Source organism: Drosophila sechellia, chromosome 2L (assembly GCF_004382195.2).
Source record: "Drosophila sechellia strain sech25 chromosome 2L, ASM438219v1, whole genome shotgun sequence".
Classification (NCBI taxonomy): domain Eukaryota; kingdom Metazoa; phylum Arthropoda; class Insecta; order Diptera; family Drosophilidae; genus Drosophila; species Drosophila sechellia.
In genome coordinates, this window is record NC_045949.1 from 22,590,592 (window position 1) to 22,614,745 (window position 24,154).

The following is a 24,154-nucleotide window of genomic DNA, read 5'->3' on the forward strand; positions in this document are numbered from 1 at the left end:
CAAGTCGGCCCGACACCATGTCCCGTTGCTATCGACTAGAGGCGCCTTCCTCGTGCAACGCCTTTTGATTGCGCGCGTGGCCTTCCACAGCGAATGCGTCGCTTCGCTTGTGACGAGACCTCATCCACCTAGTGCGTAAGCGCCTCTTCTCAGCTATAAGCAACAGGATCTCCCTGCCTATTGGGATTCGATCTGCCGCGGGCTGCCGAGATATTCTGCGAGTTGCCAATCTAGCTGCTGACTTGATATTGTTGTTGAGCACTTCGATAGCATCATCAACGTCCTGTCCAGAGTTTAAGGCAGTGTTGAGGGGCAGTGTGGACTCCAGTTGCGATTGGAATACCTCCAGGATAGTACGCCTAGTGATAAGCCGGTCCATCTTAGGGTAGGATATTGCTCCCGCATCCATCGTAATTACCAGAGGCAGGTGGTCGGAGCTAAGCTCAACAACCCCACTTATGTTAGCGTGGATGCCCAGCACACCCTTTGTCAGTGCAAAATCGATGTACCCTGGTGAGCCTCTACTGCCGTACGGGTATCTTGTTGGTCCTCCTGTTGCTAGCGAGTTCCTTCGAATTTAGGACAAGATTCGCTAATGCAATGCCTCTTTGGTTGCTCCTTCCCGCACCCCAGAGCCAGTGGGACGCGTTCCAATCGCCTTCAACAATGAACTTCGTCTGGAACTCTTCCAAAAAGTCCCTAAACTCGTCCGTAGTCCATGCAAATCTCGGTGGGCAGTAGACCATTCCAAAGCTTATAGGACCAAGTGCCGTTTCAATAATCGCCGGCGCAATTTGCACCTTGGCAGTGGCTATTGGTGTTAGCGGGAAGTGGGCAAGGCTAGATTTGATTAAGAAGCTGCCCCGCCTTCGGCGTTGCCACCACTCGGAACATTGGCAGTGTAAGCTACAAACCCGAATAGCTTAGGCGTCTCTGCCCCCTTGCAGTGTGTCTCGCTGAGCAGTAACACATCGATTTCGTGACGTCGCACGAAGCACTCTACTTAAGGCAACTTCGTGGATACGCCGTCGGCGTTCCACACTAGGATGCGTAGCGGCATCATTATGGCGCTTGACGCGCTTGGAGAGCAGTGAGCAGATTGATAATCTGCCCCTGCTGCTGTGACTGTTGTTTCTGTTGCTTCATCATCATCATCATTAATACCATCTGCTTCTCTTGAACCGAGCGCAAAGAATTAATGTTTTCATTTAGCGTCTGCAGGATGGCTTCAATGCTGCTGCTAGCATCCGTCGAGCGCTGAAGTGTACCCCTAGACGTCCTTGTCCGGCTGCGGCTCCTTTGACGACTGGGACTTCCATCATTGCTGTTGCTGTTGCTTCTGTTGTTGGTGCGTCAGGCTCAGTGGTTGCTTGTGGTGAACCGACCCTCTAGCCACATCTGCATAAGATATTCCGCCTCGAGAAGAGGGGATCTCCTTACCACCAGCTAAGCCCCGTGAAGTTGGTCGCTCGCTTACCTCGGTTCTTTCAGCCACTCCACTCTGGGTCTGGATCGCTGCAGGAACGCTTGTAGCTTGCTGTAACCTTTATAGTTTGCAGGATGCTGACCGCCACACAGCTCGATGCGTGGCCTAGTACAGTCCTTGGCTGGGTGTTCTCCGGCACATTTCACACACAAATGTGGGCCTTACGGCAGTATTTGGCTGTGTGGCCAAACTGCTGACAACAATGGCACTGGGCAATAGCCCAGAGGAGAGGCGGAATAAGTACTCTCATATGGCATAGTGCCTTTACCGCCAGGATCTCCTTATTGTTTGTCGCAGCAGCAATGTTCAGGAAGAACATGTTGACTGGCGACGCTTTTGAGGTACCTGGTGGACTTCGCCTTGTTGAATGAGCTAGTGGTACCAGCGGAGTCTGCATCCCGCTTAGCGGCAGCAATAGCAGCTTGATGACTGGTACTGGGCTGGTCATACAGATCGCCAATTTCATTGCCTACTTGTTTGTCGGCTGTGAGATGCGCAAGTAAACCAAATCGGTTTGAGTTGCCGTCATATCTAGGTTCTGTAGACGAAGCGCTTTCCCCTTGTTTGCCGATGCTTGATTTGGATTTTTTCCTTTCAGTCTCCGGAGAAACACGAGACTTTCGCTTTATTTTTTGAAAGCGCTGCGGGGCAGAACATTGGGGGCTCGAGAGAACAGCAGTATCCAATGATTCATCAGCCGCAACGGATTCATTTAAAGAGTTCATACTGAAGTGTGCACCAAATCACCAGGGTTCTAGCCAAAACTTGAACCCTGGGATAGAAAAGCTTTAAGCTCGCAAACAGTTGTTTGTGCGATCGCGTGGCAGCTGGGCAGCGGAGCCCCAATTCGAGTAAATTAACTTTGTATTTTTGAATGAAAATGTTTTAGTTTCACTATTATTTCACTGTTAGTGACTTGGGGGTCACTATTTGCGATATGTGCCAGTATTCTGGACTTGTCCATAAGTTTATTACCGCGAAAACTAATTTCATTTTATCCACTTTGTCAGGTGCGTATTGTTAGACACGAACCTTTTGTGTTAGTAATGATGATAAGTTAAGTTAAGTTAAGTTTATTTCCGAGTCGTTGGGTTTGCTTTACAAAGACAGTGTCCCCGACCTGGCAAGTTCTGTCATATCTTGATTTATTAATTGGCAAATCACTTTCCGGGAAGCACGCTTCAAACTGATGGGAATACCCCGGTAACGGCACAAACTAGACCGTGTGCTACCCATCATGCTTGACATGCTTTTTTTTAGCTTTTGCTAAAAACGTTGGAAAAGCTAGTGGATGTCAGCATTAGAAGCACTCTGCTTGTAGAGAATCCGCTCCAACGGACGCAGCATGCCTACAGGGCGGGCAGATCAACTGACACTGAAGCCCTGGAAGTACTAATGGAGGTAACGCCGCTTCATATCGTCATTGAAATGAAACGGAAAGCCACCCTAATAAGAATTGAGGGAGCAGGAAATGACTGCAACCTCACAAGTAAGTAAGCTGAAAGCCTAAAAAGGGGTATCCCTTTGCTGATGCAACCAAGGGATGAGATGCCAGTTGAGCACAGGTTCGCTCAGAACTTCAGCACTCATCTCAGTAATAAAAACAGTTGGACAACCCTGGGGAAAGTACACCCTATGAAACCACAAACAATAAAGTGGTATACAGACGGATCTCTCACCGACGATGGAAGTGGGCTGGGGGTTGTAGGTCCCAGGTTAAAATTTCAAGCATTTTTCAAGCTGAATTCTGGAAAGGGGCAGAGAACCCTCTAATTGGGCCTTAACCATTCTGTGGTGTTGGTCACCACAGAGTACTGGGCTTACTTAAGGACGAGGACTTAAGAGGACGAACACCTACCAGGACTTAGGCAGTCTAAGATTCTCCTTCGTGAATATAACCATATAAGATTCAAGACCTTAATTTTTTTTTTTTTTTTTTTGTATAGCTTTTTATTTATTATTTAAAATCTGTCCTAGTGGACAATAATTAAATTTTATGGGGGAGAACATTAACGTAAGGGGAGTACTTCGAATGTACTTGGGTAGGGGAAGACCTTAATGACACACGGGAAGAACAACGTACGCATTTTAACTGGCCTTCTTACGGGGCACTGCCGACTTCGTAGTCATTTGCATAAGATTGGCATTGCAGGCAGTGAACTCTGTCGCTTATGCTGCATGGAGGAGGAGAGCTCCGCACATATTATATGTGACTGCATGGCGCTTTCCATCAGGAGGAACAGACTCCTGGGCATGTATGTAGTCACACGGGAAACAATTGTAGCCCTGGACTGGCATTGGACTTCAGGGAGATCTTTGAGTCATGAAGGGGTAGTACAATAGATCAGAATGGGTCGCAGTACACATAGACACTCACTTAAAATTAGTAATGATTTATTAATACTTTTTAATTGTATTTCTTGTGCTCTGTCAATTATTTCTGAGATTTCTTCTGCAAATTTTGGGGGCGTTGCAAAAATTATGTCGATTTGCTGTTTTTTTTTTTTTTTCATTCGACTTAAAATCTTCTAAAGATACCACCTACCGTCCGTAGGTGGCATGCAGGATTCATAAGCTCTATTGGGATTATGCAAACACCTCCGCGTGCTCTTCAGTCCTTGCTTGCTCACCGGGTATGACATAGATGAGAAGGATGTGAGGTCAAGTCGCACTTCATCCTTAAGTGTAGTCAATGAGGGCTCCTCCCTTTAGTCGCCTTTTACAACAAGCTGGGAACGCTGAGGTAGTATTCTTCGCCCGCCACCACACGGGACGACTGTTTGGGCTTAGCCACCCACATTGTTGGCCATCCGTCTGATCGGACTCGCTTCATCATATTAATGATTAGTCTGTGACCCAGCTCCCATGCCTCGCTGTTCGCCAACATAGCCGAGAACAGGCCACTAGGGCTGAACGGGGTACCGGGGTACCGGGTTTATCTGCTACCTCTCCTCCGTAAACCTGGAGCAGTGCATTAGCACATGTTCAGCTGATTCTGTGGGCTGACTCTACGTGGCGGAACCAGAGTAGATAGGCCCAAAAGCAACCGTGGTCCGTGAGGAACTGGGTTAGATGGTAGTACAAGCGCCACCCCGCATTAGGCTGAGAGCCTTGATCTACAGATCAATTGGCGGCAGGCCTGCCAGTGCTAGCGCCGCGTCTTCGGATATGGTCCTGAAACCTTTAATAACCCTGAGGGCCATGGACCGTAGTACCGAGCGCGCTCCTTTCAGGTATGAACCCTGCTAGTGGCAATGCTCCAGATTGGTGCAGCGTAAAGCAGCGAAGCCATTGCTACCCCCACCAGCAGTTTCCTGGCCGGATATCTAGGGCCACCGACGTTGGGCAGTAGTCTAGCCAGTGAAGAGGGTGTGACTGCTGCCTTCTTGCTGGTGTAATTCGCGAGATCCTTGAACGATAGTCTGTGGTCTATCATTACACCCAGGTACTTTAGGGACTCTTTGGAGGTCACCTGTGTGCCACCTGGCGGTTTTGAAGGCGTTCTTTACGTCCAGGGTCACTATTGCGCATTATTCCTTCCTGCCCCCTAGCCATGATCCTGAAGATGTCAAGTTTACCCAACGCCACTCTTTTAGTAACAGCACTCCACCAATACACGGGTGGTGCGTCACAAATTCCACCAAGCATATTCATGAGGCCAGCCGCCAGTCGTCGATCGACTGTTTATTATTGACTGAATGCACTGTTTTGTTGTATTCTACGGTTGCTTGATGTATGAGATTTACCGTATCAACTATGCCTTTATCTAGTTTTAGGCATCTTTCGTGGCATGGTTGCGTCACAAATTCCACCAAGCATATTCATGAGGCCAGCCGCCAGTCGTCGATCGACTGTTTATTATTGACTGAATGTACTGTTTTGTTTTATTCCACGGTTGCTTGATGTATGGGATTTACCGTATCAACCATGCCTTTATCTAGTTTTAGGCATCGTGCTGTTTCTAACAGTGTGCTGTGGAACCTTTCCACCTGTCTATTTAAGGTACTATGTTAGGGTGGTGAATTTTCCACTTGAACATTGAACTGACTTGATAAGAGTGACCGGTTTGACTCAGAGTTAATAGAGGGCTCATTGTTGCAAAATCTTGTCTTTGAGTTTGGATAGAGGTTCATTAACTGTATTATTTAAAGCTCTATGTCGGCTATCGTTCTAGAACCTATGGGTTCTGCAAAATTTGAGAATTTATCTATAAATGTCAAAAAATATCTCCTGACCGTAGAGAAAATATCAAAGTGTAATGTCTCGCCGATTCGTGAAGGAAGAGGCGTTCTCCCAAGGACTTGTTTTTGCGGATGACGTATCTATTTGGCTTTTTGAAATACTATACTGCCTGCCAGCTGCGACATTTTTGGAAAAAAATAATCATGTAGAATATGTTTAACATTTACTTACTCTGCCCTGTGCGCTCTGTTCAATGGCTACGATTTCTTTTGTTCCTCTTTCTTATAAATATCGGTCACCATCTTTTTTGTATGCCGGAAAGTCGTCTTTTTGTACTGGCGTTATGTACTTAAGTTCTTGAGTCCTGTATATAGTTTTTTGAATAACCGGTGTCGGTTTTCCCTGGTATCTTTCTTACTATAAACGGTAGCAAGGACCTGTGGCTAAAACATGCACATTGTCATAATTTGTAAGTTCTTGGTCAATATGCTTAACAGCTGCTGTTGCCCCTTGTTCATAATCATTTTCATCTGACTCCTCTAGATCTTCTGCTTGGGCTAAATGATTCACTCTTTAATGTTTCGGTCATGTAAACCTGGCAATGCCACTATTTGGTATTTTGGGTTATATGTTAATAGTCAATTTGAGCCTGAACAAATTGTCGAATTGGCCAAACATTTTAAAGTTGGGGTAAGTTACCCTGGTTCAAAATTTGTGCTTGTCTAAGTTGGTTTTATCAAATGGTTTGCATAGATATCAAACGCATAGATATCGTCAGTATCAAACAGCTTAGTCGGTGCCTGGACTGGTAATTGACCTGCTTGGCTGTCAAAACTGGGCGCTTGTTAATATATGGGTTTTTGCCTTGCACATTAGTGCTTCTATCCCTATTAGTTTTTTTTTTCGTCCTGAAAATTTTTTGATTAGTTCAGAGCGAATTGATAACGCTCGTTATATGAGTCAACCTCCTGTGCTTAAGCAAGGGCTGCTGGTAAATCCTTGACTCCTATGGAAAATAGGATATCACTCAATGACTTCTTTGTGCCTGTTATAAATACACGTAACGCGTCAGACCTATACTTTTCATTGAGTGACATCGCCAAGGGTTTATCGCACGTCATTATAGTCTTATTTGTAAGCAGAGTCAATTCATTCTCGACCTCATTATAAAATTCGGTAAGTGCCATATCACCCCGTTTCAACGTCGACAAATCTTGCTCAATTAGGTAGATGAGCCCTTTGTCAGCGTATGTAAAGACAAGGCGATTAATTATTGCCTTAAAATTCAACGGCGTGCTAAACGAAGCATTCACGTTGTTTGCTGAGTTTTTAATTTTGTTTCGGATAATACCAAAGGCATGATAATATTTTGAACTCCCCCCGTATGATTCATAAACTTTAAAAGCGACATAAGACGATTTTCTCCACGACACATATGTAGGTTTCGCTTTCGCTCTCAAAGTCTGACAGCGACCATACTATGTCTAGAGATTCATTACATACTGAGTCGCAAAATCTGCATTCGTGGAGATCGGTTGTGTCACGCTAGTGCAGAAAAAAAGCTTATCTATTTTGCTTTTACCGTTGCATGCTGTGGAAAACAGCACGCATTCTAAACATTGGACTCTGCCTTGCAGAGACCGCATTTGGACAACAACAAACAACAGTGGAAGAGGTGCGATAAGCTTGCATTCTCTGCCCATCGGGCCCCTCACCCCGCGTGCAGCCGCGAAGAGGGGCATTAAAAGTTTGCTTATCTCTTAAGCTCATCGTACTTTGTCTTGCTTGCTCGCATCAAGAGCAAAATCAGGATAGCTAAAGTAAATCAGTGATATAACAAAAATATATTATACATAATTAATAAAATAATGCCGGAGATACTTAACTCCGAAGTCTTCCCAGGTATGTACACTATATATAGGTTTGACCGTCCCTCCAGACGGGGAGGTGGAGTCTTAATTGCGGTTAGATCTACCCTCGCGTCGGAGGAGTTACTTTTGGACGATTCCTGTAACTCGGAATTCGTATGTGTAAAGCTGTCTTTTTCCGACAGATCAGTTTATATTACGTGCTCCTATATTCCGACATCTTCTGAATTCCCAGAATATCAGAATCATCTGTCCGCTATCCAGTCCATCTTGAATAAACTTTCTGACAGGGACCAATTGGTAGTTCTAGGTGATTTTAATATACCTGGCACAATGTGGTCCCCAGAAAAACAATCGAATATCCTTCTCCCTTTAGCACAACATGACTTTATTGACGGCTTGCTCGACTTATCGCTGTCGCAAGTTAATTATATTCCAAATTCTCTTGGTCGACTTTTGGATCTATGTTTTGTAACAAGTCCTGAATGTGTGTTTCTGTCCAGGGTAGTACCTCTTACTCAACCTGAAGATCAATATCATCCTACTTTCGAGGTGGAAATCGACTTAGGTACGGTATTAAAAGTAAATTCAGAGAAGTCAACAAAACGAATTCCCTGTTTTCGCAAGGCAAATTTTCGGAGGCTAAACAATTTTATAGCTGGCTTTAATTGGTCCGATCTTTACTCCTGCAACATAATGGCGGATGCGATTAATATGTTTTATACCGCAATTAAAGCATTTTTTAACTCTTGTGTTCCGATGTACTATCCGTCAATCTCTAAACCTCCTTGGTTTAATAAAGAGTTGACACACCTAAGAAATGTAAAGTCCAGACTCTATATGAAATTTAAAAATACCGGTTCTCAGTCCATCCTTTGTAAATATTTAAGCGCTCGGTTAAACTTTACCGTGCTTAATGCTCAGTGCTACAAAAATTATTTAAACCGTTGTAAGTTCCAATTTGCACAGGATCCGAAACAGTTTTATAATTTCGTTAGCACTAAGCGAAAAACAAGTTCTCACCCTTCCTCGCTATTTTTTGAAAACACTACGGTTACATCGGATCAGGCAATAGCCGATCTATTCGCCAAGTTTTTTCAAACAACATATTCAACGTTACCTCATTCCGAACAGCCATACTCTTATGCGGTATCTAAGTCGAATCTAATATTTTGCCCCACTATAAACGAAAGCTCACTGCTAAACGATCTTCAGCGTGTTAAACCGGTCTATTCGCCAGGTCCCGATGGAATCCCTGGCTGTGTGCTCAGATTCTGTGCGGAAGCCTTGTGCAAGCCTCTACTGAAACTGTTTACCTTATCTTTGGAATCTTCACAATTCCCTCATATATGGAAGGAGTCCTTTGTGATTCCTCTTCACAAAAAAGGTAGCAAACTGGATGCAAGCAATTACAGAGGAATCTCTAAATTGTCGGCTATCCCAAAACTTTTCGAAAATGTTATCACTCCTCATTTGCAGCACCTTTGTAGATCAATCATATCACCGTGTCAACACGGTTTTATGAAACGCAGATCTACAACCACTAACCTCTTGGAGCTAACTTCTTTCGTAATAGAGGGTTTCAAAAATAATCTTCAAACAGATGTCATCTACACTGATTTCAGTAAACCATTTGACTCTGTTAATCATTACCTTCTAATAAAAAAACTAGATCTTATAGGTTTCCCTGTTGATCTTCTAAATTGGATTTCAAGCTATCTGAATGGCAGGACACAACAAGTTCTCTTTAAAAATTCGTTCTCCGAGTCACATCCGGTGTCCCACAAGGGAGCCATCTTGGTCCGCTTCTTTTTACCTTATTCATTAACGACCTCCCCTTAATAATAAAACATTCGCGTGTACTTATGTACGCAGACGATGTTAAATTATACCTCCAGTACAAGGACACTTCTTGCCATTTGGACTTACAATCCGATTTAGACCGATTTCAAATATGGTGCCGTGATAACATATTAGACTTAAATGGCTCCAATTGTAAAGTTATGACCTTTTGTCGTGCCAACCCAATACGCACGACTTACACTCTAAGTGGGTGCCCTCTGGACAGAATAACACGAGTTGATGATCTTGGTGTTCTTCTGGACCCAAAACTAAAATTTTCTGACCATATTTCATCTATTGTCAATAAGGTGTGCTTGGTTTTATAAAAAGGTGGTCTAAGGAATTTGAAGACCCTTACTTGACTAAAACCTTATTTATTTCGTTAGTCCGTCCGATTCTCGAGTACGGATCACCTGTTTGGAGTCCACAATACGCAGTCCACTCGGACCGCATTGAATCGGTCCAAAAAAAGTTCTTACTTTTTGTCTTGCGGCGCCTAAATTGGGATGCAAACCATATATTACCTCCTTATTCCAGTAGACTACTTTTAATTAATTTACCATCCCTAGCTAACCGTAGAACTATGCTTGGAACAGTCTTTATTTGTAAGCTTATTCGTGGGGATGTTGAGAGTCCCGACTTGATTAGTCGGCTTAACTTCTCGGTTCCAAGTAGAGTCACTAGAAACTATATACCCCTTATCTTAAATCATTGTAGATCTAATTATGAGTTGCATGACCCTTACAGAGTTTTATGTTCTGACTATAATAGACTTTATCCTATTATCTGTAATCTTGACTCTCTGCCGCTATTAAAGCAATCGATATTATCTTTTCTATTACATAATTAGATCCTACTAACACTAATATTTATTTATTATTTAACATTATATTCATTTCCTCGTTCCTATTCTATTTTTTATATCGCGTCTATATTTTCTCGCGAATCGAGCCGTACGATACACGGCAGCGCCCCTCGGTCGGTTGGGCGGGAGGTGTGGCCGTGGGACCCGTGCGAAAAAAAAAAAAAAAAAAAAAAAAAATGGAGGAGAACATTTTTCATGACTCTCAGCTTGGAAATAAGCAGATTGTTTATAAGAAAATGTTCCTAACAATTGGCAAAACACCTTTGGATATAAGGGCTGATTGCCGACTAGAAACTCAATGACTTTTGTGCACTGAAAATCACATCAGCAATAGCACGACCACTACGACTCTAACATTTAATAGTGCGGCTAGTAATCCCACTTATACTGTAGCCACTGTAATACCCAGCAGCTCTGGCCCCGGCAGACGGGGGTTCAGTGGGGGGTCAGTGTTCCACTGACACTGAAGAGCCAACGACCAGCGCTGCTGTCAATAGATTGATGGATGCCCAAAAGCAACGAATGATTAAAAGAAAAAAGAATCCGAAATCATTGTCTAGTATTTAGTTTCTCTGCCCCTGTCCACAATTTTGAAGACGGTGCAACTAACGGAGACTTACAGCTTAAGGACCAAAAACCAAAAATAGTTGCAAATGACCTTTTTGAATTCATAAAAGAGGTCGCCAATCTGGACAACGTTACGACCAAGGCCAATCAAGGTGAAACGACCAGAATCTTTGCCAAGGCTAGCGATACCTACACGGCAATTGTTAACCATTTTGAAGAAGTGGGTATTGAATATCATAAATACCAAATTCAAATAGTAGAGGTTGTTACGTAGACCTCTACACTTTGAAGATACATATGAAGATATAAACAAAGATATTATAGATAGCTTGAAGGCAGTTGGATACGATGATCTTCATATTCATAATCCTACATCTAAGGATACTAAGGAAAAACTCAATATTTTGTTCACTAATATTAAGCCCTGCCCAAAAACTAAATTTATAAGATTAAGTATCTTTGCCGCCAGATGGTGAAGATTGAAAGGATGCAAAAAGCAACGGAAATCGCACAATGTCATAGCTCCCAACAGTATGAGCACACAGCCAAATACTGCCGGCGGCACCCAAATTGCGCCAGGTGTGGAGAAGATCATGACACTACACAATGTGGACTCTCCCCTGAAGCGCATCCTACCTGCATCCACTGCGAAGGAGATCACATGGCCAGCTATAAAGCTTGTGAATGGTACCAAAACTATCTTCGCCGGTCAATGGGAACCACCAAGAGCGTGAAAAATACAACCAGGTCGAATCGCTCCTCTGCAATGTCCCATGTAGACAATTCTTATCCGACTACAAATGGTAGAGAGCCGCAACAGTTTCCTACCTTGCAAATGGGCCGTAGCACTAAGGCTGGAAAATCGGCATTGCGGCACAATTTTCAGCAACTGCAATTGTAACAGCAGCGGCCACAGCAACTGCCTCAAAAGAAACTACATATGTATAATACAACAGCAACCGTCATACAGGGGCAATGGCAATACAGGGGTGTCTACGCTGCAGTAGCAAAAGAAAATTCTAAGCCAGGCAACGTTAGAGTTGCTCAGCGCCGTCTAGATATTATACAGACGCAAAATTCACTGCAACAACGAGAAGACAGTAATCAACAGCACAGATTTCTTCATGTACAATCCCTTCTGGAGCAACAACAACAACAATTTCAGCACTGGCAACAACAGCAGCCACAGCTAATAATATAAAACAATGGGCTGGAGCTAATCACCAGTCTCATGACAACGTTTTGGCCTCGCAATGAACCACCTTAAGTTTCTTATCTGGAATGTCAATGGCATTTCATGCAAAGCCAGAGAAATTGAGGTCTTCGCGCAAGACAACAGCGTCGATATTCTTATCTTAAATGAGATTATGCTGAAACGCAAACCACTCAGATGTCATCAGTTAAGGTCGCAACTGGCCTTGGTTACACAGAGTTCAGTGCCATTTACTGCCCTCCAAGAAACAGAATAAAAGAAAGACATTTCACTAATCTACTCCGTGCTTGCAAACAAAGGTACTTTGTAGGTGGTGACTGGAATGCGCGACACTGGCTGTGGGGAAATAGATAAAACTGACCCAGGGGTGACTAGCTAAAGCCATTTCTAGCTGTGGGGCTAATATTTCTTCTACAGGATCACCAACAAGGTACCCACATGTGTAAAGTCATACGCCCTCCTGCATTGATTTTGTATTGCATAAGCATAAGCGCTAATCACAATACAAACGGCTGGACTTACCACGCGTCCGTCTCCTCGGCTAGTTACCAAGCGTACCAACATAACAGCATTTAAACAGCTTTTAGACAGCTCCATTCAATTAGATATTACCGGATAGCAAATCAGCTAAAACGACTAAGAAACGAATTTTTTGAGCAAAAGTTGACGTCGCTGGACAGTGAAGCAAACGCATTTGCTCAACATCTTCAATGAAATAAATGACAGCCAACAGACACCGCTGCAAATGGCTTTACCCAATACGCCAGCTAGGGTAGAGGAGGTAGTAGATGTCATAAAATCCTTACCAAAGAACAAGGCTACTGGCATCGACAGGATTCGCAATGCGACACTTAAAGCTCTACCAATTCGAGCAATTATCTGCTTATGCTCGATCTTCAACGCTATGCTACGCGTCCAGTTTTTCCCAAGACAGTGGAAGATGGCAGCTATCTATATGATTCATAAGACAGGCAAACCAGAAGAGGACCCGGATCATACCGGCCAATAAGTCTGCTGCCCTCAATTTCTAAGGTGTGGGAGAGGCTTATTGCCAAGCGTATCAGTTGAGTCATACGCCAAACTAACATCATGCCGGAACATCAGTTCGGCTTCGGAGAGGGTCATAGCACCGTAGAACAGGTTCACAGACTGGTACAACATATACTGCAGGCGTTTAATGACCTTGAATATTGCAATGCAGTCTTTATCGATATGCAGCAAGCATTCGATAGGATCTGGCATGTTGGACTTTTATTCAAAATAAAAAGTCTGTAGCCAGCACCTTACGTTAACCTTCTGCGGTCATATCTGGAAGGACGGAAGTTTGTGGTCAGGTACAGGGATACCTACTCGGCTCCCTGCCAAATGTTAGATGGAGTTCCGCAGGGCAGCGTCCTTGGCCCGCTGCTCTATTCTTTATATACTGCTGATTTACCTAGACCTACTTACGAGAATATGCAATACCCTTCAAGGCTATCATTGCGACATACGCCGATGACATTGCGGTTCTTTACAGATCCAAATGCCGTATTTAAGCTGCAAATGGGTTGCAAAAATATCTTCAAACTCTAAACAATGAATCCGTGTTTCACACTTAAAAGGCTTGTAATGAATACTCCAGCAATACAATTTGAAGGTAAGACATTGGAACAGCCAGTTCAAGCGAAATACCTCGGAATAATTTTAGATAAGCGCCTTACTTTTGGGCCTCACCTAAAAACAATAACCAAAAGGTGTGGCCAAAGAATGCAGCAACAACGGAGTGCAGATCTGAGGGATTGCTGCCAAATCTAACTATAAGCGGATAAAAGTAATGCAAAACCGAACCCTGCGGCAGATAACTAACTGTCCTTGGTACGTGCGTGGCTCCACACTTCAGCGTGATCTCAATCTACCCACTGGCGAAGAACAGACTTGTTGACATTCCAGCAGATACAACGATCTACTTGTTATACTTGCAAGGAGACTGCTACCAGCTAGGCCGCTTAAGCGACTTAAAAGACTGGGATTCAGCAAGACGATTCGTTAATTGTCCAGCCCTCCCACAACCTGCTTGTAATCCTCGTGAGAGGTTTGGTTCTTTAAGATTTGTTTTTGATATGTGTGATGATATTTAGAATGTATGGTTTCAACTCTTAATAATATTAAAAAAAAAAAAGTAAGAAGAAGTAAGTTTCAACTTCTGGCGTGTTAGCTGTACATTTTTCTATGCGCTCAATAATCGTTTGTAATTCTTTGTTAAATAATAATTTTTGACTAGCAAGGGCAACTACAACGGCACTTTCTACTAAAGCTTTCAGTTTAATTGCTGATAACTCCATTTCACTAGTTTTGTTTTCTGATTTCACGTTTTTTTCGCTTGCGGTTTCTAATTGTCTAGTCCCTTTTAATATTCTAGTCCAACTTGATATTAAGTCGTCTATCTCTTTATCACTGTCACTCATAAATGCGTTATTTATAACCTTCACGTGTGTATGAAAAATTTTTTATTTTATTTTTTTAATAATTATACTTAAAACTTGTGTGATGTTTTTTGTGCTTTTTTATAATTTTTTATTGTAATCTCCGCATGAGTAGGTGCGATCCAGCTGTTGTGTTTATCCTTTTAATATCGTGGGTTTTAGATTTAGTTGCCTCCTTTTGATATCGTAGGTTTTAGGTTTAGTTGGGCGCCAATTTCGGTTAATGTTTTACACAATATTTATTTGTGTGAGTATACAAATTATAATAGAATTAATGCGGTCTGCACTAGATGAGGCGAATCCGTATGTTTGTGCGTGGCGATGACCGACTCTTCTTATCTCCAAATATCGACTGATAATTACACATTAGATCTCTTAGCTCTTCTCAAGAAAGCTCCGATACTCTCACATTAAGGCGGGCATAAGCAATATGTAAGTGTACTTTATATGGTGGGAAACGGTTCCTTCTGCCTGTTACATACTTTTCAACTAGTAACGGGTATAAAAAAATAGTCACATTCTTTTGGATAACATTGAGTTTTTGGGTAGTATTAAGCGTTCTTCGATTTGGTTAGCGCATAATGTGGTAGAGGACTGTATGTTAGCAAAAAGCCGTATGATTTTCGTTACGATGAAGCAAAAAATTATTACTTTACGACGACGTTATTACGAAATACTTTCAGACATATTATTTGAAATTCATTTACTTACACATTATTGAGGCTACCTAGAAAGGGGCATCCGATTTGTACGGCCACAGCCGAATAACGAGTGTAAAGTTTTTGACTGAGCTGAAAGTTGCTTGATCCGTATTGCTGAACGTTAAAAAATAGTGTTTCACGCCCTCCCAGTACTGCCTTGTCCTCACCGCCCTCTGCAATTAGTTTAATTCCAGCTTCCACAGAGTCAATAAAAAATCCTTGAGGGTCCTTGATCACCTGCTGCCTCATCAGAGCATAAAGCTGACGAAACAGTTCTGTCCCATTCTCCAACATCTCCAAGGAACTACTTTCCTTCTCCACATATAGCCGGTAACCGTCGTGAATCATCGCTGCTTGCAGGCGCTGAAGAGTATTGATTGGTGGCTCGCGAGCAGGTCGTGCAAACTGGCTGGTCAGTTGAGCTGAATATACATCGGCCAATACATAGGTCGCTGCTATCCAATACACTATGGTCAAAAACTTGGCTCGGTATCCGTTATGTAGTTCATTGCATGCTGTAAAAATCATAAAATGTTTAAAAGTAACTTACAGTTTGAATACGCTTAGCTGATACTCCCAATATATTACTATACAAAATTCGTTCAAATATCTCAGTCGAGTCTAGCAGTCGAGAGCAGTTTTTAAATTGATTAATTTTTAACATGCCAACATCGGAGGCACCATATAAGTATACATCTTCTTGATCAGGACCAATAGCCGAGTCGATCTGGACATGTCCGATTGTCTGTCCGTTCGTCTGTATGAACGTCGAGATCTCAGGAACTATAAAAGCTAGAAAGTTTAGTCTAATTATGCAGATTCTTAAGACATTTACGCAGCATAAGTTTCGTAATTTTTATTCGCGATGTTGTCACGATCACGGCAACGGCCACAATCTGCCCAAAAATGCCAAGAGCACACTTTTGAAAAATTTTTAGATTTTTTTTTTAAATTTTTATTGTTGTTTTTATTGTTTATTAAATAGTAATTTTGAAGTTTATAGGGTGCAATCCCAATAGCTGAGTAACGAGTATCGAGTCACTCGACTATACCGACTTCTCTTGCTACAACTCAGGTCGGGGGAGATTTCAAAGCGCGCCTGGTAAAAGCATTCACCCACAACCCTTTTTCCCATCCTAGCACCAAAAACGATGGAATCCATTGATTCTTTCGCAATTTCGGATGATAGATATGCTATAGCATTGGAAGTAATACACATCAGATAAGCTAATCGCCGTTAATATGGATCGTTTTAAGGTGCTGCCTCAGAAGTTTTGAAAGGTAGAATGTTGCGCCAAGGCTATCGTACAAGCTACTGATGCAAGGCATCACTCGTTTGCCTGTGTTCACGCCAGAAGGGCGTAAACAGTTGAGCGGGAGTGTAAGCGGCCAATGCTTGTACTCAAAGCTCCTCCACGGCTCGCAAGCACCGCTGCTCGCGCTCTCCTTCTCTCCTCTCGCTCTCCTCCCTTCCCGCAAGGTATTCACCACTTCGCGGTCCCGCGGTATTTCCACTGTTAGTTTTAAGGTAGTCTTAATTTACAAGTGCGCGAATAAAGTGCGAAATTTTTGAAGTCGATCCCGGGCGTTTTATTTCTGGAGGAATCAGCCGCAGCAGCCGCAGCAACCACCTTTCCGCCCACTCCAATTCATGGTCCTTCGAGCCGGATGCTTCCTGATCCTGCCAGCGCTCCTTGCGGAAAAATCAAGATAAGTACGGCTTTAAATCCTTTTCCGTCCGTGGTCGCCATTTTCGTTTTTCCAACGGCGTTCATTCTTTACGTCCATCCGTATCAAGTGAAAAGTGAAAATATATAAGTACATGCGCCCAGCCAACGCATGTACCGGCCCCCTAATTCGTCTCACGGTGATCCGCTGGTATCCAAGCGCATATACATATATATATATATACACTGTCCAAAATTCACTATTATCGTCCGCTGCTAAACTGCTGTTTTTTGCCTCAATAAAATATACAAACCACAAATTCAACTAAATTAAATCAAATATACATATACATATATTCAGCAAAATTTTACATACACATAAATATACATATCCATACATATCCATTGACATTCATATATTCCAATGAAATTCACATCTACATACATATATAAGAATCACTCCATAGATTTAACCAAGTTAATACACAAATAAAATATATTACTAAAAAAAAATAAATAATATCGAATCCGAACTGAGAACAAATTTTATCTCTTGGCTCAGAATAAAACACAAATCTCGACATACAGAATAAAATAAAACCTGACTTTTTTCTTCCGAGATTACATGACATAGATATGTTTCTCCATACATAAATACATATGGCAAGTCCCCTATTAAACTCCAAATAATACATACATACATACACACATACACACAGTCGCGACTTACATAGACTTGCCAAGTGCAAGTTCTTTCGTCTCCTCTTTGTTCTTTATTGCCCTGACAAAAAACCGGCGCATAGCGACGAGAGAATACCCTAGAATCGAAACATAAAATAAAATAAATAAGTCCGACGACAAAATTTAAAAAAAAAAAGACTGAACCGATTATTTAATAATTATTTAAGCCAAATAATATTTTTTTACAAGCTATCTCTGGCTCCTATTTCTGGTTCCTAAATTAAAATAATAAAATTGTCGCGATTTTTTTTCGTTGTGGTCCTAAATCCGGTAGCTATTTTTTATAAATTTAAACTTGAATTTTCTAGCTATAGCTAGCTATTTTCTACCTATTTTCTTTATATTAGCTATTTTTTTTTTTTCGGGATTTCCAGTCGGTAGCGATTTTTTTTATAAATCCTTAGCTATTATTCAGACTCTAGCTGGTAGCTATTTTTTAGCTATTTTTCCAGAAATTGCAATTCATAGATTTTTTTATAAATTTGAGCTATTGTTTTTCTAGACTCCAATATAGCTATATCTTCTTGTGGACTTCACTCTAGCTGTTTTTTTTTGTGAATCCTCCTAGCTATTTTTTTCACACTGAATTTTAGCTATATTGTGCTTCATTTAAGCTTTTTTCCAGTTGATTGAAGATCTATTGGGCCTTATTTCACAAAGATTGGGATTTTTTTTTTCTTTCGTGCTCCAATCTCCAGATCCCAATTGCAACTTTCTCCCGAATTCCGACGGGATCCTTTGTCCATCCAGATTTCGGTGCCCTCTGTGTCTGGTTCTTTTTTTAATTCCACATTTTTTTTTTGCGGCGTGCAGGCCTTCTTGACTTCCTTCTCCTAGGGCATAGCTGAGCATGCCCCTAGAGGGAGACAAGAAAAAGACACCTGCACCTGGAAAAGAACAAAAGTTCAACCCGCAATCTCCGCTATCCACTCGCGGTAAGCCAGCACCCAAGTCCGTTAGTCCCAGGGTCAAAACCGCGACTCCCACTCCGAAAGCAAAGGTTTTGCCATCGACCAGTTCGAAGACAACTCCTAGGTTGGTCATTTCCCGACCAGTGACGCGAGCGTCTAGTGAGTCTTCTCTATCGAGAAAATCCGAGTCTCTCCGCTGTCGGGACTGATTTCCTCCGCGTCACACGCTCTACCACAAAGAAAATGGCATCCTCTGAGCAGCCAACGCCCGCAAACGCAGCGTTGCATAAATTCATCGCCGTCAGCGATCGCGTAAGCCTTTTCGAAGCGAAGATCAACAACATCTCCTCTCACGAATGATGGTTTGGCTTCGGCGTGGGAGGCGCTGCGAGATCGGTTCCAAAACAAGCGACTTTTAGTCAACAGCCAGCTCAAGCTTCTTTTTAACTTGAGTTCCATTTCGCAAGAATCTGGTCATGCTCTAAAAGAGCTACAATCCGCGATTCAGGGGTGTTTAACAGCACTAGCGCATTCCCAGGTATCCACAGAAAACTGGGATTGTATCTTGGTTTTCCTTTGCGCGAGCAAACTGCCCAAGCAGTCCTTGTCCTTATGGGAACAGTCGCTAACTGCCAAATCCGAGATCCCAGCTTGGGAAGAAATGAATGCCTTCCTGAACGAAAGGTATTGGACATTGGAAGCCATCGAAGATATGAAACCGACTCAGGCAGTTCCAAAAAGGCTTCAATCCTTCGAGACAAAGGTCAGCACCAAACAGAAAGGGTGTGACTTATGTTATAAGGAGAACCATCAGGTAAGATTGTGCCCGCGTTTTCTTCAAATGTCTGTTGACTCGCGCTCCGGCTATATAAAAAAGAAGCAGCTATGTCTGAATTGTTTTGCCAGAGGTCACCAGCTACGTGACTGCACAAGCACACACCCCCCTCAAATTCCGAAAATGCGAGCTCCTCAACCTCGCCCCCTACACAGCAACTTCCGAGACCCTCTAGCAGAAATGCATCGGCAAGCACCTCTGCGGTGCAAACTTTTTTCGCGTCCGGCACTTCATCCGTCCTACTGAGCACAGCGATGATTGACGTGGGCCATTTGGGGACGAACTACCGAGCCCGAGCCTTAATCGACTCGGGATCCGAGGCGACGTTCATTTCAGAACGCCTGTTCAACCTCATCAAGTTGCCATTCCGCAACACCCAGACCCAAGTCTCCGGGTTAAATCATTCGGTCTCCGCGAAATCCTCGAAGCTGTGTCACTTCGGGATTCGCTCTCCTACTAAGCCAGGTCTACAGTTAGACACTGAAGCGTACGTCCTTCCGGAGCTCTCAGGCAAACTGGCCTCCTATCCGATCCCTCGGATCCTCCCGCTGGGCAGATCCTTCCTTTTTTGAGAGCTCTCAAATTGATGTACTGATCGGGGCTGACATTCTACCATCCATACCACCCGACAAAATATTTGCGGCTCGCTCCTGGGCCAAGAAACTATTTTCGGGTGGGTGCTAACGGGGCCGATTTCGAAGGGTAAGCCGAAACGGGTCGCATCCTTCACGACCCAGGTGCACCAAATAGGCGACCCTGATTCGCTCGACACGCTTCTCAGCAAGTTCTGGGAGGTGGAGGATCTACCAGTAAAGATGGTAAAAGAGTCGGACTCCTATTGTGAAAGGAACTTCCTCCAAACAACAACAAAAGACGCAAGCGGGAGGTACGTGGTGACGCTCCCGTTCCGGGATCCCGAGAATACCGGATCCGATTTAGGATATTCAAGGTCCATTGCGTTAGCTCAGTTTCTTAGAAACGAAAATCGTTTAAAAAGAGACTTTCCCTTAAAAGAGCAATATGACAGCGTGATCCAGGAGTACCTGGATCTGGGTCATATGAAAGAAGTTCCGCCGACTCACAATTCTCCCTCGTATCATCTTCCTCATCACGCGGTAGTTAAGCCCGAAAGCACCACTACAAAGCTTCGCGTTGTATTCAACGCTTCAAGTCCGTCGGCAAATGGGACCAGCTTAAATGATATCCTTCATGCTGGTCCAGTCCTACAATCCGATCTAACGATCCAGGTCCTGAAATGGCGTTATTTTCAATACGTCTTCAGTGCAGACATTACGAAAATGTATCTTCAGATCTGGGTCGATCCAAAACATACCCCGTTTCAAAGAATTCTGTTCCGAAACAAGGAAGGAGATATCCGAGACTTTGAACTAAAAACAGTTACCTTCGGGGTCAACTGCGCCCCCTTCCTCGCCATTCGAGTCTTGCAACAGCTGGCAGAGGATATCCAAGTGCCATTTCCAAAGGCCAGCCGCATCATCCAGCAGCACATGTACGTCGACGACGTTCTGGCAGGGGCGAATTCCGTAAACGAAGCCCAAAGGTCAATTCGAGAGTTGCAAGCAGCCCTAAGTGCCTCCGGGTTTCCGCTAAGAAAGTGGTCCTCGAACAACAAAAGCGTCCTTAAAGACGTCCCGGCCGAACACCTCCTTCATAGCGAGTTCCTCGACATCGATGCCGAAAGCACGACCAAGACGCTCGGGATTCGGTGGAGGGCAAACTCCGACGAATTCTATTTCGTTCCCCCCGACATAGTTGTGGAACCCTCCTATACAAAGCGAGAAGTTTTGTCCCAAATCGCTAAGTTGTTCGAACCTGCCGGGTGGCTCGCGCCGTTCATAATCCGTTCAAAAATGTTCATGCAGGAGATTTGGTTGCAAAACTTAGGCTGGGACGATAAGCTTCCCACTGAAATGAGTCAGCGGTGGCAATCGTTCTTAGACGAGTATTCCGACCTCAACCAGATCCGCGTTCCGAGATGGATCTGGTACCAGCCTGAGGTAATCATAGAGCACCACGGTTTCTGTGACGCGTCTCAGAGAGCCTATGGAGCGGCTATATACATCCGCGTCGAGATGGGGCAAAAGATCCTGACTCGCCTGCTTACAGCCAAAACACGAATGGCCCCGGTAAAAACCGTCTCCCTTCCTCGGCTAGAGCTCTGTGGTGCCGTGCTGTTAACCGAAATGGTGACAGCAATCCTTCCGCACATGCCCTCCGCCAGTTCAGATATCCGCTGCTGGACAGATTCCACAATCGTCTTAGCCTGGCTACGAAAGCCTGCGTGCAACTGGACCACATTTGTGGCCAACAGACTTGCCAAGATCACGCAGGCGACGCCAATCGACTGTTGGGCACACGTTCGCTCAGAACAAAACTCCGCCGATCTAGCCAGTCGAGGCGTATCCCTACATGAATTGGCAGAAAACCATCTCTGGTGGCACGGACCAGAGTGGCTGCAAGGGCCACGAGAGCTATGGCCAGCACAAAGCGACACTCTTCCAGTGACAGAGCTAGAGCAGCGCGCGGTCAAAGTGCATTTTGTCAAGGCCCCGTCCATCGACTTTCTCGAACGTTTCTCCAAATTGGACAAGGCCCTGCGAGTTCTGGTCTATGTTCAACGCTTCCTTAAACAAAGGTTCGTTCTTGCACAATTCACGCCCTACAAGTGAAGAGATCCGAGGGGCAGAACGAACTCTGACCTCCATTGCGCAGCGCAGAGCATATGGCCAAGAGCTTCAGCATCTGACCGAGAAAAGGCCTCTTCCAGTGTCAAGTCCTTTGGTGAATTTGTTCCCGTTCATTGACCAACACGGCCTTTTAAGGGCGTGCGGCCGTCTCACTGCCTCCAAAACCCTGCAATATGATAATCGTCATCCGATTATTCTCCCCTATGACTGTAGACTGTCGCGCCTCGTCGTCCAATTTACTCACCAGATTACTCTTCATGGCGGTAGTCAATTGATCGTACGCCTGATCCGATCGAAGTATTGGATTCCTAAAATCAAGAATCTGGTGAAGGCTGTGGTCAATCCGTGTAAGATTTGCACGATTTACAAGAAGAGACTCCAAACACAGCTGATGGGCGATTTCCCGACAGATAGAGTCTCCTTCTCGAGGGCGTTCACCTACACGGGTATCGACTATGCCGACCCTTTCGAAATAAAAAATTATACAGGGAGAGCGTGTCTCATAACGAAGGGATATGTTTGTGTGTTTGTGTGCTTTTCCACGAAGGCTATCCATTTGGAACCCACTTCCGATCTAACAACCGAGAAATTTCTAGCGGCCTTTGCTCGATTCGTAGCGAGGCGCGGTTGTCCTCAGCGGGTCCATTCGGATAATGGTAAGACCTTTGTGGGGGCGGCAACTTTGATTTCCAGGGACTTTCTCCAAGCTATCAAAGAGTCCGTGACTGATGCATATAGCCATAAGGGACTCGTATGGCGGTTCATCCCACCATGGGCTCCACATATGGGGGGTTAGTGGGAAGCAGGGGTGAAAAGCTTCAAAACCCTGTTCCTTAAATCGACGTCAGTCCGCAAATATACATTTGAGGAGCTGGCGACGCTTCTCGCTAAGATTGAGGCTTGCCTCAACTCTAGACCCCTCACCCCTATGTCCGAAGATCCCTCAGATTTGCTGGCCCTCACACCAGGCCATTTCCTTATTGGAGGGCCGTTGCTTTCCACGGCGGAACCCGAGATAAAGGGCGAAGCCAAGTCGATAATAAATCGATGGCAACACCTCAAGGCACAACATCAGCAGTTTAGTGCACGGTGGAAAGAGGAGTATCTTAAAGAGCTCCATAAACGAAACAAATGGCAATTTCCGACTAGGAACCTCCAAGCCGACGATATGGTAGTTGTCAAGGAGGACAATCTACCACCGAACGAATGGCGGCTCGGCAGAATCGTTTCTGCCTTTCCAGGAGCCGACGACCGCATTCGAGTCGTTGAGATCCGTACGTCTCGCGGCACCATAAAACGCCCTGTCCACAAGGTTATTCTGCTACCGATGGAGGGCAAAGAGTCCTCCGTTCCTAGGGATTAGGGCACTTCCCCCATTCCGGGGCCCTGTCCACAAGGTTATTCTGCTACCGATGGAGGACAAAGAGTCCTCCGTTCCTAGGGATTAGGGCACTTCCCCCATTCCGGGGCCAATAGTAGTCGCCTCATACTAAGCTTTTTCATTTCTTTTATTGGCAGACTTACTCACTTCCTCCAATTATGGCTCCTCGTCCTCGTGCCACCCAGTCGTTGGAGAGCAGACGTACTCGAGGTATTAAATCCTACCGCTGCCGAGTCTGCTCTGGAATCCATCCTCTTCGGAAGTGCAAGAGGTTCCACAAACTGAGCGCGGAAAAGCGCCTTCGGGCAGTACTTATTAATAAGTACTGCTCGAACTGCCTCGCCCATCAGCACTCAGGAGGAGACTGCCGCAGCCAAGAGGGATGCAAGAAGTGTGGAGGAGACCACCACACCATACTCCACATGCACGAGGTCCTCCCCGCTCCGACCCAGGCAGCGCTACCAGCTCCGACGCGCAGAGAGCGCTATCCCGCTGCACCTCGTCCGGTCCGGATTTCCCGCACTCCGCCACCAGCCCTAGTCGCCAACAATCGTCCGCGTACGAAGGTCTCCGTCGCGTCTCCAGCGGTGGCAACGGGGCAGCAGAAGGCTGTCCCCATTCTGCCTACAGCCATCGTCGTGCTGGACACGGGCTCGAAGACCTTCGGGGGGGGAGAATGTTCACGCCAGAAGGGCGTAAACAGTTGAGCGGCAGTGTAAGCGGCC

At 44.5% G+C, this 24,154-nt stretch overlaps 1 protein-coding gene across 1 annotated transcript in view; it reads right to left on the reverse strand.

The window, feature by feature from the left end:
• LOC6620427 (ionotropic receptor 40a) overlaps positions 1-24,154 on the reverse strand; it is a 57,766-nt gene that overhangs the window by 14,465 nt on the left and 19,147 nt on the right. Inside the window, exon 6 of the mRNA XM_032720932.1 lies at positions 15,197-15,701. Within this exon, the coding sequence (XP_032576823.1) occupies positions 15,197-15,701 (505 nt within the window). The remainder of the gene's footprint in view (positions 1-15,196; positions 15,702-24,154) is intronic.